This window comes from Sylvia atricapilla, chromosome 5 (assembly GCF_009819655.1).
Source record: "Sylvia atricapilla isolate bSylAtr1 chromosome 5, bSylAtr1.pri, whole genome shotgun sequence".
Classification (NCBI taxonomy): Eukaryota; Metazoa; Chordata; class Aves; order Passeriformes; family Sylviidae; genus Sylvia; species Sylvia atricapilla.
This window is the reverse complement of record NC_089144.1, coordinates 62,712,751-62,726,756: the sequence shown is the minus strand read 5'-3', so window position 1 is coordinate 62,726,756 and position 14,006 is coordinate 62,712,751. Positions and strand designations below refer to the sequence as shown.

The window sequence follows — 14,006 nt, the reverse complement described above, 5'->3', positions numbered from 1 at the left end:
ATATATCCCTGTACTTGAGGTCCTAAGTTTTGCCCAGTGTTTTCTGAGCACAGTTATAAAAAATTATTCACTGCGAGGTCTTCCACATCATTATGCTCCTATAGATTTTTCTGTTGTAAAATATTCATTTTTCTTCCCTGTCATGGAGTTTAATGGCCTTTATAATTACATCAATCTTCCTAAATGGTCAAATCATTGACTCATTCCAAATAGTCCATTTGGAAGAGCATTTGTTTAAATGACAGAGTTGATATACTCTAAAAGTCTATTGAAGAAGAGAAATCTGTTTGAAAATACAAGGCTGTAAGATTTTTGTGCAGTAACCTTAGATGCAGTAGCAACCTTTAGCATAAAAAAGCAATTGTTTAGTCTTTAGCTGAATAAAAGTGGTTTCCATGGTTATGCATCACATAGTACTTACTCCTGAATTTCTACCATGGGAAGATCATCCATCATAGTAGAATTGTATTATAGATCTAGAAATGGTTGCTTATACTGTTTGATAGAACAATATCCTTTCTCTTTCCATAAACCATCACTTTGGTCCCCAAGTGGATGTTCATCTGGTGCTGAACTGTATGGCTCCTTCCTCAGATACACTTGGATAAAGGTCATGGCACATGTTATAAAGAGAGCACAGCAAATCCATTTCTGGTCTGAACAGCAAAGTTGTCGCTTTCCTCCAAAGCTCCCCTGTGCAGAAAGCAGGAGCCTGCCTTCCTTTTTTCTGTGTTTTTCCTGGCATTTGTTCATCCTTCACTCCTTAAGATCTTTCTTCAGTTCTTTGTCTCAAAAGTCTTTCTGTTCTGCTTGTCCCTCTACTTTTGCCCTTTTTCCTTCTGGAGCTTATTTGACCCAAAAATCTCTGAGATTCTGATCTCTACAGCTTCCTCATTCCCTTTTCTTTAGCCTTGTGCTCCCTTTCTGGGATTTATGTGCTTTGGACCTGTCAAGAATATTTCCCAGAGCACCTCTCTTAGAAAAAGAAAGCAACAGCATATAAAATCTCTTGTGGTTTTCAAGGGGTTGGCAAAGCAGAGCTGAAGTTTTTGTTAGATGCCAGGGCCGTGTGCCGTCTTTAACCTGCTTATTTTGTCATGGCCTGCTTCTGGTATTCCCAGAGAAAATGAGGAATTCCCAGAGAAGCCTTTTCTGCCCCTCTTGTTGTTTTCCCTCACTCTAACCCTGAGTTGCTGACTCAGGGTGAGAGCTGTGGGTGTGTGAAGCAGTGAGCATCCCTCATCCAGAGGAACAATAAATAATTATTTGAAACATTAGTCTAGAGCAGGTGTTGCCCTGTGAGGGGAAGTCCTGTGCTGAAGGAGAGAAAGAACTACTTTTAAACACGATCCTAATGTGGTTTAGGAAGCAAACTTCACTGAGTCCTTACACTGCTTTGCTTTCCCAGCCTGTATAGAGATATGTAACAGGAGAGAGCAGGAAATATTGCTTGTGGTATTGCCATAGTCCTGACACTGCATGCATGGATTTTATTCTTCATCCATCAAAATATTTTCTTATGATAATTTTTGAAGAAAAATCTGTGATGAAGAGATGGAGTAGGAAGATTGGGCAGATCCTGGAGCTGAGAAAACATTTGTGAACAGAAGAGAATTATGATTATATGGTTAGAGCAGGGACCTGTCACTGTCAGTGTCACCAGGTTTTAGCTCAAGCTCTGCTATGATTTATGTTTCCTAAATTACACATAAGCCTGATTTGGTATTTGCTTTATGTTCCTAGACGAGAGGGATAGATGGAACCAGAAATCCCTTAAAATCCTATATAAGCTTCTCGGATCAGTTCATAAAAAATAAGTGGGCTTATGTGTCTGTCTGCTTCCTTCCTGAGATGAGGGAAATGAAAAATAGGTGAAACCTTGATTTTTGCCCTAACTATAAGTACACCAGCAGACGGCAAGAAAACAGTGCTGTTTATTTAATAGTCACTTGCAGTTTAAAACCTGTCCTGGGGCAAGAGGGAAACTGGGGAAGAGTTCTGACTCAGAAGGACATAATCTAACTTTTGGTATCACTATTTGAACCCTCCTGTAAGACCCATTCCAAGCCCTAGAGTATCCTGGAACCTTGCAATGATCTTTGCCATGCCAGAAGTCATCTTTTGTAGGAGCTTTTTACCTTTTTCTTTTAGGAGATCTTTAACCTTTTTCTTCATTCTGTGAGACTTGAGGAGTTTATCAAATGTGTGGGCAAAAGGCAGTATAGATGTGTGCAATGCTTTTTTCTTTTTTAATTGGAAACACTTCTCCTTTTATCCCTTACTTGCACAAAGCTGGGAATATTCTAGTGAAGGGAAATGCTGTGGCTGCAGGCAGTAGTTACTTCCCTCTACACGGAATAACCTTCACTGCTGCAAAATTCTAGGAGATGTGAGGCTGTTAATTCAGCAGTTTCTAAAGTTAATTAAGGCCTTTACTTGGGTGATTTAGATTTAACCTTTCTGAACAGTTTCTCAAAAAGCAAAAAAGGTGCTAGAGCAGCAGAACCCAGAGACAATAGAGCATGTGTTTGTGAAAAATAATTATAAACTTCAAGTCATGGTGGAGGTCAGATGACTGAAACCACCCAAACACTGCAGTGAACTCTCAGAAATGGGGGTTTGCTCTTACTGGGACACTTCTAGGAAAGACATGTAATTAATCAAACCAGTTGGAAAATGTGTTTAGGAGATTGGTTTTGTCTCAAGTATGAGACCAGCTAACAGCATCTAGTATATCCAGATTTCTCATACAGATTTGTCTAAGGTTGCTTTAGTAATATCCACCTTCATGGCACTGCTTTCCTAACTGTTTGCTTGGGCTGTTTTACAAATCAGATGTGCAAATACAAAGAACACCTCCTAAGGCTTGAAAAAAATCAATCTTTTTCCAAAACCAAAATGGATTTATTAGCATATTAAAGGAAGGCAGTTCATTCTTCTAGTGGCAGTGTGCTACAGGTGTTGCTGCAGGTGTTACGTCTAAAAATTTTCAACGGGAAGCATATTTGGAAACAAAAGAGGTCTACTGGACAAAGAGGAAAGCAGGAGAGAATAAAGGGCATGGATACAATTGGACCCATCTGGTTACTAGAATGAGGCTTTAAAACTCTGATGGCACAGACATTAAAGTAAATTAATTAGGAACAGGAATTACTGTAATATTCAGAATGCTGATTTCATGTCTCTGTCAGGCATCAACACGCATCGCACAGCTTGGAGCAGAAATAGGTGTGCAAGTTGGCATTTCATAAGTATCTCTTTTCCTCAAGGCTTAGGTAGCAACAATCATGCTTATTAAGGTCCTGTAGAAGAAAGATAATACTGTAGATGAACCTGTATCTGACTTAGTAATTTTGCTTGCAGTGCCTGAATTGTTCAAAAGGGGAGTACTATATATGTATAAGTATTTGTGTCAGAAGAATAACTAACTACATATTTTCAAGTATACTTTGTTTCTGTTTCCCAAGGGGAAGATTAAAATTTCAGTGAAATTTAAGTTTTGTCCCTCAATTTGCAATAATTCAAAGGTTTCCTGCATCGCACATTTTGATGAGGAAGACTAAAATACTTTTCTGTGCTTGCTTTTTGTAAGTGATACTGATAAAGTTACATCCTACACAATTGCAATTACACAGCAAAGCTGCTTAGATTCACCGAGCTCTTGTAGGAAGGGGACCTGGTGAAAGCTGCCGCATTCAGCGTGAAAAATCCTTGGGTATTTCCACAAATGTCTGATGGTCAGGCAGCACTGCTGTCTGTGAAGCATCTCACTGCTGGGATACATTTATTTTTATTACTCTTTGTTCTTACTGATTAGATGGTCTATTGCTATCAAACTGAAGCTGTTTCACTTCAAGAAGTGTTTTAAGACAATTTTGAAATGCCTTAATTTTCCTTTTAACTTTGGGAAGTATTGCTAAAAGCAAAAAGAAATTGAATTTGGTCTTAATTTTATCAAAATCATAAGAAAGGTGGTTTTAGTTCTCAGAGATCTAAAGCAAATGAAAAGATAATTTTTCATGTGGGTAAAAAAGGCTGAGGATTAAAAAGGAGTGGGTGACCATAGCAATGAAAACACCTCCAAGAGATTCAACAATAAGTGTGAGATAGCTTCCAGGTGTGGGGTTTCCTGAATAGTATCCTTTTAATCAATGGTACCTAAAGGTAATCATGCTAATAAATGGTTAACAAGGGTAAATGACTGAAGGTTTCTCATTTCACAAAATCTGATGGGTCGAGTGTTGAAACTACTTGCAGTCTTCCTTTGTTATACTTTCTTGAAGTGGACATTACTGCCTGTGGAAAATAGTATTTTCTAATTGGTACATGTTGTTATCCATGGTGAGCTACTAGGAGAAGCAGCACCCAAAATTATTATTTGTGGTCTAAACTGGAAATAATCCCATACCTCCCCTCCAATTGCTTTTTATCTGCATCAGAAACATGTTACATTGTCATAGACTGTGTTAATGTAGGCGCAGGTTGTCTTGCTGAATGGGAAGTGTTGACATTCATATCCGAGTCCAAATTTATTCCAAGTGGGAACAGAAGAACTCAGGCTGCCTGCTGCCAGGATTAGGGTCAGCAAAAGCTGGGATCTGAGTCCGGCTCTGTAACTGAAGCCCAGGAATGTGCTCAGTGCTAGAGTCAGTTCTTGGGCTGTCTCTCCAGACTCCTGCCCTGTTTTTCTGCAGGTGTGATGAGTACGTCACGCAGCTGGATGAGATGCAGAGGCAGCTGGCGGCTGCGGAGGATGAGAAGAAGACCCTGAACTCTCTGCTGCGCATGGCTATCCAGCAAAAACTTGCCCTGACCCAGCGACTGGAGGATTTAGAGTTCGACCACGAGCAATCCCGACGCAGCAAAGGCAAGCTGGGAAAGAGCAAGATCGGCAGCCCTAAAGTAAGTGAGGAGGCATCAGCCACCGTGCCAAGCATAGACACTTTCCTCCTGCATAGTCAGGGCCCACAGCAACCAAACTTACTGGTCAGCAGTGGCACTCAGAGGAAAAGGTATGCATGCAGTGATCTTTACAATACAGTGCAGTAGCCAGACTTGCATTAAAGTCGTTCACTGAATTATAAACATAATGATTCCTTTTTTTAGTTTTATTTTTTCTTTCCGTACTTTGACTGGGGAGAAGGAGGCGGGGAGGATATGAGTATGAAATTCAAAGCCTGGCAACATGTGGTTCTGATTCACCTACTCACTGTTATTTCCTCCTTCTGAATGCAGTGTTTTGAACTATATTCTGTCAGTGTCTCAGTGCATCTTGTATGTCTTTAATATTAAGTGTGAATGTATTTTTTTAACAAGTTTTCTTTAACTTTTCCCTATGGTTTTCCGTAATGAGCATCTGAAATAAAAGGGTTGTGCTCTATGAGCATTTTAGTGCTTAACGTGAAAGAAACTGCATTTCTTTGTTAAGCTCTGGTGCTCACTTATTCTTTTTCAGTGTGAAAAGAATATGGATGTGTTCACTTAGATCAGTTTTTCTACATGGGAGCAAGAAACCTTTTGAAGGGGATGGCTGCCATTCATAACCTAATGCCAATATTCAAGCAGTGAGCTCATGTCTTGTGCCTGCCCCTGCTAAAACTCTCTAGGTGTGGGCATCTCCATGGTGTTGAAGATGAAGAGGACTCTCTTAGAGAAGTCCTAGATAATCATCCCCTTTTCTTGTATGCTCTAATCACAATGCAAAACCAAGAGAACAATCAGGGAACCTTGCACAAGCTGACTTGAGGATGCTGAGATATAACCCAACTTCATCTCCTCCTTCCCTAAGGTGAATGAGGGATTTCCAATGCAGGCAAGGTGTCCTGCTCTGGAAATGACATGGGTGTCAACGATAGTTGATTTTTACCTGTTAAGCGAGTTAAGTTGATATTGTCATTTGTGAGGCGTTGAAAGGTAATTAAAGTAAAACTCTTTTGTTTCCATATGTATTTTTCTTGGATCTCCTGCAAGACTATTCTCACCTTCCCTTTGTGATCAGAGCCATCCCAGGACTTCAGGGACCTACCTCCAGAAATTATTAAGAGCCCCCCCTCATCCCGCCTCTACAGAATCATACCTTCTGAGGGGCCCCCCTTCCATGAGTGAATTCATCCATGGGCACCGTCTCAGCAAGGAAAAAAGGTTAACCGTGGCCATACCAGGTAAACACTTTTTCCTTGGGTGCATGTGGTGCTGAGTGGCTAGCAGAGCAGGGGACCCTCCCAGCACTGCAGATGCGATTTAATTTGGGCACCTTCTTGAAAAGCATAATGTCTCCTCCTGTGTCGAAGGTGGCAGGAGATGACATTCTGCCGGCAGTGGCCCAAACTGGTTTCAGATGCAGTGTGGAAAGTCCTGCTGTGGTATATGTGGGTGCAGTCCCACTGGCATCCACAGAGGCTGCACCCCTGTGCCTGGGTGGAGCTTAGCCTGGTGGTGGCATTGGTAGTCCCCTGGAAGACACAAATCCCACAGGATAGAGGAGTCAGATGTGTAAGGACCAGTGAGGGAGGGGCTGGGAGTGTGCAGGAGCCTCTGCAGCACCTGTCTTCTCACCCTGGAGCATTCGGTCAGGGTTTTCCAAAGCGCCATGTTCAACTCGCCAAGGGCTTAGTTTATACAAATTGAGTCATGAAGTTAATCTCTGCAGGAAGGCTTTGCTCTTAATTTCCTGCCAAAATGTAGCATTTGCTTCGAAGGAGGCGTAGAAAGGAAATGCAAACAGGGATGACATTTCAGAGGTGTGATAACTTTCTTCTCCTGAGAGAACAGCTAATAATCATCTTAGCTGTTATCTTCTGCACCTGAGATAAGATCTTCTATCTTATTTTCTGCACCTGAGCAGGACCTTTAGCCTTTAACTGGGCACAGTCTTGCCTGGTGGTAATTTTGTTCATTCTTTGTTTTGAAATGTGTTGTACACATAAAGCATAAGTAGAAAATATGAAAGCTAAACCCCATAAGTAGTTTCTGCTCGAGTAAGTGTTTATTCTGGGAAGCTGAGCCGTACCCTGTGGCAGTTATATTTCTCACCTAGTGCCATCAGTGACAGAGCTGCCTTTGAGTAGTGCCATGCAAGTAACACCCACTCAGAGGACAAGTGTAAAACTGCAGAGAGTCTAAACAAGACAATTTCCTAGGGTGTGTTGCAGTAAATAAATCAAAGAGCTGTCTCCTGAGGAGAAAAACATGGGAATGGGGGGAAAGAAGCATCTGATATCTCACGGAATATCACAGATGTGTGGACCACAGATTGAGAAATACTGACAGTCTTTTTGTCCAGTAACAGAGACCAAAGGAAGAAGCAGTCTGAAAGGTAGAATTGTCCAGAAAATTATGTTTTTCTGGTGCTTACCTGTCACATTAGGTACATCTCTACATATTTGAGTATAAGGGTCTTGAGACAGGGTAACTGATTTATGTTACAGTCGTACTTATGAATCTGCAACAATCTCAGCTTTCTGAATGCATTTGTCAGAATTTTGTCTCAGCCTGTGACACTGACAGGTCCAAACCTGAGATTTTTTCTGAGCATTCAGATTCCAGTCTTGGCAGGACCAGGTTAGAACCACCAAGTTGAGGATTAAGCAGGGAATTATTCATCATTGTTTTTACCAGTTTCTGGAAGATTTCTTACTGTTGTTAACAAATGAAAGGAATCATGAACCAAGTAGGAATTTTTTGCTATCTCTCTAATGATCTGTTTCCTGAAAGTAAGGTACAGTGAAGAATATTATTCTGCTGCTTTTATTGAGAATGTTTAAAAGCTTTGTCTCACAAAGAGCTTCTGTTCCCAGATGATTGTGCAGTCAGGCAAGGCAGCGTGAAGTGTAGCAACCCACACTTGCTTCTTTGTCAGAGAGGGTGCAAAAAAGCAAGCATCCAAACTCAAACGCTGTGGAGGAAAATGTAGCTTGGCTTGAGGCTGAATCCGCAGGAGTGGAGTAAGAATTAATCAAACCTACATTAAATGGAAGCACGTTTTGGTTTGGTTACTTTAAATTTGTGAGCTATTTCCTGCACAAGAATTTTTCACCTGCGTGATGTGAGATCTTCCCTGTCCTTTCATGAGCTCCCAGGGATGTGGGGACCGGGGGGATGTAACTGGGAATGTATTTGGTTGGAGATGGAAGACCAAGGGCCGAAATAGCTGAAGTTGGTGGCAGGAGAGACAGGCCAGGTGGCTCTGCCCATGAGCCCCGTGCAGTGGCAAGCTGTGGCTGTGTTTCTCCTGCTCCTTCTGGGCTTGGTGCTTGGCAGGAGAGGCTGCCTTGCCTTTGCTGCTGGATGCCTGGAGAGGGAACGCTGGACTGCTTTTGGGAGCCTTCTGCAGAGGAACACCAGCTGAATTGAAGACCTCTTAAGCTAGAAATTGTCATGTCCTGCTCGATTTCCATTTGGATGCCCTCAGCTGTAGATCAGTATGAAGGAACCTCTGACACAAAGCTGCGACAGCAAGACTTGATCTGGGCTTTCTAATTGAACTAATAGCTCTGAACTGCCCGCAGGGGCTAAAAATACCCCTCGGTGCTTTTCCAAAGTATCATGTTCTATTTCTCCTAGGTAATGGCATGCATTTAGCTTTGTTGTTTGTTTCTTCTTTGCTTCTATTCTGCTGACACGTGTTTTTACACTTTCAAGTCTTTATTCTGATAACAGCCAGTACGTGCCCAGCACAATTCCAGCCCCAGCCCACCTTTGGAAGTGTTTCTTTTTGTTCTCCTAATACATGAAAAAGTCCAGAAAAATTTTCCCTTTGCAGTTGCGTTCAAACTCCTTGAATACGAAGTCATTAGGTACCTCTTAATCCAAAAAACTGAATATAAAGTTCTGCTAGTTGAGCTTAAAATTAAATCAAGATCCTTGTGTAGAAGAGGTACCTGAAGTAAAAGGTTTCCCAACAGGTTATGAAAAGGACAGTAACCAGTGGCTGAAGTTCTCACTCAGAATTAACACCAAACTACGCGAGAATCTCCTCTATTGGAGCGCTCTCCAAACAAAATGTGGTGGATGCTTCTTTCTCCTGTTTATTATGCTTAGTATTTAAAATCCCACTCAGGAAAACACTGTCAAAAGTAAAGTATTTCATATTTTGAAGAAATACACATCACAAGATCATAATGCGCAATCCTATTAGAGAAATCTCTACAGTCATATCTATTTTATTTTATCACAATGGAAGAAAATAAAACCATCACAGGAAGGTAGCAGCCTTAAATGTAACACATTTCCCTCAAGTTTCAAGCCTCAGATTCTGCTGAGGTCAGATATTTGGTAGATCCAAGCCAGGATAGACCCATGGATTTCAACAGAACTATGCTAGTTTGCTGTGATCCAAAGTTTGTATTTTTTGTTCTTCATTGTTGCAAACTGTTTCATAAAATGGCTCTTCTAAAAACCTGTAAAAAAACCCCCGACCAAACAAAAAAAAATCACCTGCAAAAATAGGTGGGTTTGTAGGATTGCTCATTTCTGAAAGCACATTAAATCTGAAGGCATGCTTGCTTTTCAGCTGTCTTTCAATAATGATTTACAGCCTGGCATTTAATTCCCACAAGAAGAAAGTAATGTGGAAGATAAAGACAGCACAAAGAATGGCACATAATAGTATAGCAACTGCTCAGGCACTAAGCTCACCACCTACCATAGGTAATTAAGAGTACATAATAGTTACTCTTACTGAAAAAATAATCCAAGATTAATTTCTGACATAGTTCTATACTTACAGTAAATCAAATATGAATCACTATATGGTGCAGATAACTAGCTCTTGTTTGTTGGTTTGCATTCTTGCCATAAAATTTAACTTCATTCGTAAAAACTCTATCACAAAGGCTCTCTATTCCTAGAGTGTCACCAAGACCTAATTTACAACATCTGTAGGAAAGTATTTTTTAAAGCTAATAAGGAAAATGAAAATAAAAAATCTCAATGACTCAAATATTGAGGTCCTAAGAAGTCTTATAATTAAATCTTTAAGCTAGAACTCATAGGAAATTGCTGAAGAGTTGTTTTTGCTCCTTGCCTTTACACTGAAAGTAATTTAAAATATGAAGAATAGGTAAGAAACCTGGGAATGCATTGATCTCTTTGAAGTAGCACAAACATGGAGAAGCGGATGTTCTGAGCAGAGTGGTTCTAAGTGTTATACAGAATTAAGGGCTTTTGATAGGCCATGTGAAGTGTTGAGTAACCCCTCTTGGCTCAAGGGATGAGGAATACACTCTCATGCTGTTCTAAAGTATTTGTTCTTTCTAGATTTTGAGCTTTTTTTAAAGTGCAGTGTTTTAGATGTGACTTTCCGGGATATCCTATAAAAAGTTATTCTGTGTGTAATCAGAAGCTCATGTTCCTTCTGGATTTTTTCTTTAAATAACCTTAAAGTGGAACTTGGCATGTGAGGCAAGATTGTTGCTTCTTCATCTTGTTTAGGAAATGTGAAGATATGGAAAATCCTCTTCAAAAGGTGTGTTGTGAGTAGAAGCTGCCTTACTCTCCCCTTTTGGATGTAGGGGTTAGGAAAAGGATCAGAGATTTTTCAGGCCGACACCTCTCTGCTCAGAGGAGGCTGTCTGGAGAGATGTGCCTGTGTAAAGGTCAGAGAAATACATTTTTGATAGCAGGTTTGTGTCTACTTTCCTTTTGTGATGAAAAACGTTTGCAATTTAAGGTCTTTAGCTTTGCACATTTTTTGTTTGTTTAGGAATATTTTGCTAGAAACAGTTCCAGCTTTGCTTTTGAGCTGAAGTGCCAATGTCAGAAAGCACCTCACAAATTTCTAAGCCTTGCTGTTGTATTACTTCAATATCTCAAATTTGCTCTTTTATGCACTTCTCAATTTTGAAACAGAAGGACTTTTAGAAATCTGAACACAGAAGGCACAACTTCTTTTAAAAATGGTTGTGGAGGAAGTTCTCTGAGGAGCACCCAGCTCAGGAACAAGTTTTGTCAGGACAGTGCCTTTTAGATCTTTGTGATTGCTCAGGTCACACAGTGAAGAGTTTTAAATATTTCTTCTCCTTTGTGAAGGGATTTTATAGACTGATGAAGAGGAAAATCAACATGATCTAATACATCTTTATGTGCTGATTTTAAGCTAGATACTTTTATACTGAGTTCTTCACAATGTGTATTTTTCTGTACATTAAGTGAAAGATATTATTCTTGAAAGGCAGGAGAAGAGAGGTGGTTAACCAAGCCACCACTGTTATATAAGATATGCAGCCATATAGTATTTAACTTGTTAGTCTGGTCTGTTCTGAATTGTTCACTCAGGAAAGTTTGATTTCCTCTATCCAAGCAATTCAAAGCATGGAAGTTCTGCAGAACCACTATTTTTAAAAAAATCCCACAATTTTATTCCAGTAACACAAATTTAGTCTGAATACAAATTGCACTTTACTTCATTAGAGATCCATGGATGATTCTTCTGAGGAAGTATGTTGCATTTTTGTCTACTGGGAATATACTCGTGTTGATGATGATCCTGTACCTGGAAGATGTCTCTGAGCTTGTGCAATCAGACAGGCCACTGGCTGTTTTCAGACTCATGCAATATTGGTTTAATCTGTCTCTGCTCTTCATGAAAAATGGATTTTATATGTTTTTAGTAGGTTTTTTTTTAAAAATCATGTGTAAGGGTTTTTTTAAACCTGAATATGATGCTCTTCACAAAAGGGATAATTCAGTCATTATTTACTTATTATCTGTGTTCTTTTTTTTTTTTTTTGTTCTGCATTGTCCTATTTTCTGTGGGTTCTGTAAACATGCCGTGTGTCTGTGTGTGTTCATTGTTTGATGAGCAGTATCAGTGCATATATACAGATACATGTATATATCTTCCTGCTCTCAGGGCTGTGTCCTGCATCTGATGTGCTCATTTATCTCAGCTTAATGAGCACTGCATATTTATGCCATTTCAAGCATGGTGTGTTGTCCCTGTGGAGGCTGTTTTGAATTTGAGGAACAGTGTCCTTGCCAAGGGCATTGGTTGGCTGTAACTGATGAAGAATTCAGCTGGCTAAATGTACTTTTACCTCTTGGTGCCACTGTGAACAGGACCTTTTCACTCTGTGCTTTTCCTCTCTTGCAATTAGCTTTCCAGTTGCCACTGATGAGACCAAATCCATACATTTCATGCTGATCAATATAATTTAGCTACTTCAATATGATTTAGCTCTTATGGCATGAATTCACTGCAGATCTACAAGTTTAGGTGGTTTTTTTTCACTATAACTGAAACAAAATCAGTTTTTCATAGAAGCCATAATTTGTTTGATAAAACATTAAAAAAAAAAAAAAAAAAAAAGATTGCAGTGAAATCCATGCCTTTCTGCTGTATATTTTCATTTAAAGATTATTGATGTTTTTTCCTCTCTATCTAAGCTGTGACATCATTGCTGGAAGGAGTGGTTTACATTAGCATAATTTGCTGAAGTTTTCAGTAACGTCTTATTTAGACTTCTGTTTTTTCCTAGCTAAACAGGTGTAGAGGTGACACATCAAATCTTTAAGGCATTTTACCACATATTTGTTGCTTTCTCTGAAAAATTTGGGCTTTGGAATCCAGTCCTATCAGTTAACTAAAACAGATTGAAATATCCTTACAATCTCGGTGCCAAAAGTCATCTTTTATGACAAGATTTAATGTGGCTCCACGACTTGCTGATTTTTGCCATCAAATGCACAGTAATGTTAAGTATTGTGCCTTTTACCTCATAAATTAGGCAAAATAAAAGTGAGTCTCTGTTTAAATTAGACAGGCTGACACTTTAGCTCTCTCTAGTAGAGCAGTTCCTTGGGATGTTGTGAGGTCTGGAGGAAGCTCACAGCAGTTCTTTTATCATGACTAGTGTCCTTGTTTGTAACTATCTCCCTGTCTGCATTTTTTAGGGGCACAGAACCTTATAATCATAATTTATGTTGTTTCTTCCAAAGCCTACTAAAGTTACTGTTCCCACTGACCTCAAACTTTGGATCAGGCTCTTCTTTATCCGTATAATAGTGCAAGTATTTTTGCTCTGGATGATTTTGTGATCTGAAATGTATCCTTATGTTTCCATGGTAAACAACAAGATTGAAATGTGATGATTTATGTAATTTTAAGACCTTTCTTTTCCTCTTTTGAAATGTTTCAAATGTTTGTGTCTTTTAGTGTTTCATGAATCATCAGACCTTTCTAAATGTGCTTTTTATGAACTGTGTGCAAAAGAAAGGAACTGAAGATATATTTTTCAGCTTATGCCATTTCCATTTCTGGTGTTTTACTAACCCATTATTTAGCTTCTCAGTAGATTTAATGAGGAATTACTTGAAGCATTCGCAGAAACCATTTGAGAAATAACATAAACACTTCATGATATAGAAAGAGTGAAAAAGCCTATGGAGCTGACAAGAAACCTCTTAACTTTCTGAGTCTGTAGCTGGAGAAAAATGCATTTCACGAATTTTGTTAATGATGAGGTATTATTTCTTTTTTAAAAGCTATTCTTAATATGAGCTACAGGAAAAGGCAAGGCTGGGATATGGCTTTATCACTATGCTTTTAGCTAGCAGGCACATTACCACTGAAACATGTAGACTGATGGGGCAGCAGCTCTCTAGAGTTGGCATAATTCAGGTCCAAAAAGAAAATACAGGTGAAGTCATGCAGAATAAGGAAATGAAGGGTAAAAGCACTCTGTATAGTGTAGTTGCTGTATAGATGAAAGAGCTCAGTAGGACATAGCCAAGAAACCTGACATGTTCTGGAAACTCCCTGAATCAGTGACCTACAAAATCATGGCTGTCCGTGCTGTGTGTGTGAAGTTGTCAGTGATGCTCCACAAGTCTGTTTGTGGAAATCGCCAAGACAGACAGTATTTCCCTGAGTGCCATAAGAAAACAGCAGTTAAACTCCCTACCTGCTCTTACTCTTGAGAAGCATTTAACAGCAAGCCCTCTGTTAGGTTTAGTCTGCCTCACCTTGTCCTAAAGTGCTCAGAGGAGGAGGAGCTTGTGATTGTAGA

General features: G+C 39.7%; 1 protein-coding gene across 7 annotated transcripts in view; it reads left to right on the top strand.

Moving 5' to 3' along the window:
* Positions 1–14,006, top strand: part of BICD1 (BICD cargo adaptor 1) — a 167,166-nt gene that overhangs the window by 135,893 nt on the left and 17,267 nt on the right. For 3 of the 7 annotated variants that reach the window (XR_010743673.1, XM_066319749.1, XM_066319751.1), the window contains exons 7-8: positions 4,695–5,012; positions 5,971–6,161. Coding sequence is in view for 6 of the 7 variants with exons in the window: in XM_066319749.1 (XP_066175846.1) it covers positions 4,695–5,012; positions 5,971–6,161 (509 nt within the window). In the remaining variant the exon portion in view is untranslated. Of the gene's footprint in view, positions 1–4,694; positions 5,013–5,970; positions 6,162–14,006 lie in introns of those variants that run through there. The other 4 variants (XM_066319747.1, XM_066319745.1, XM_066319746.1 and 1 more) reach the window with 3 other exon arrangements.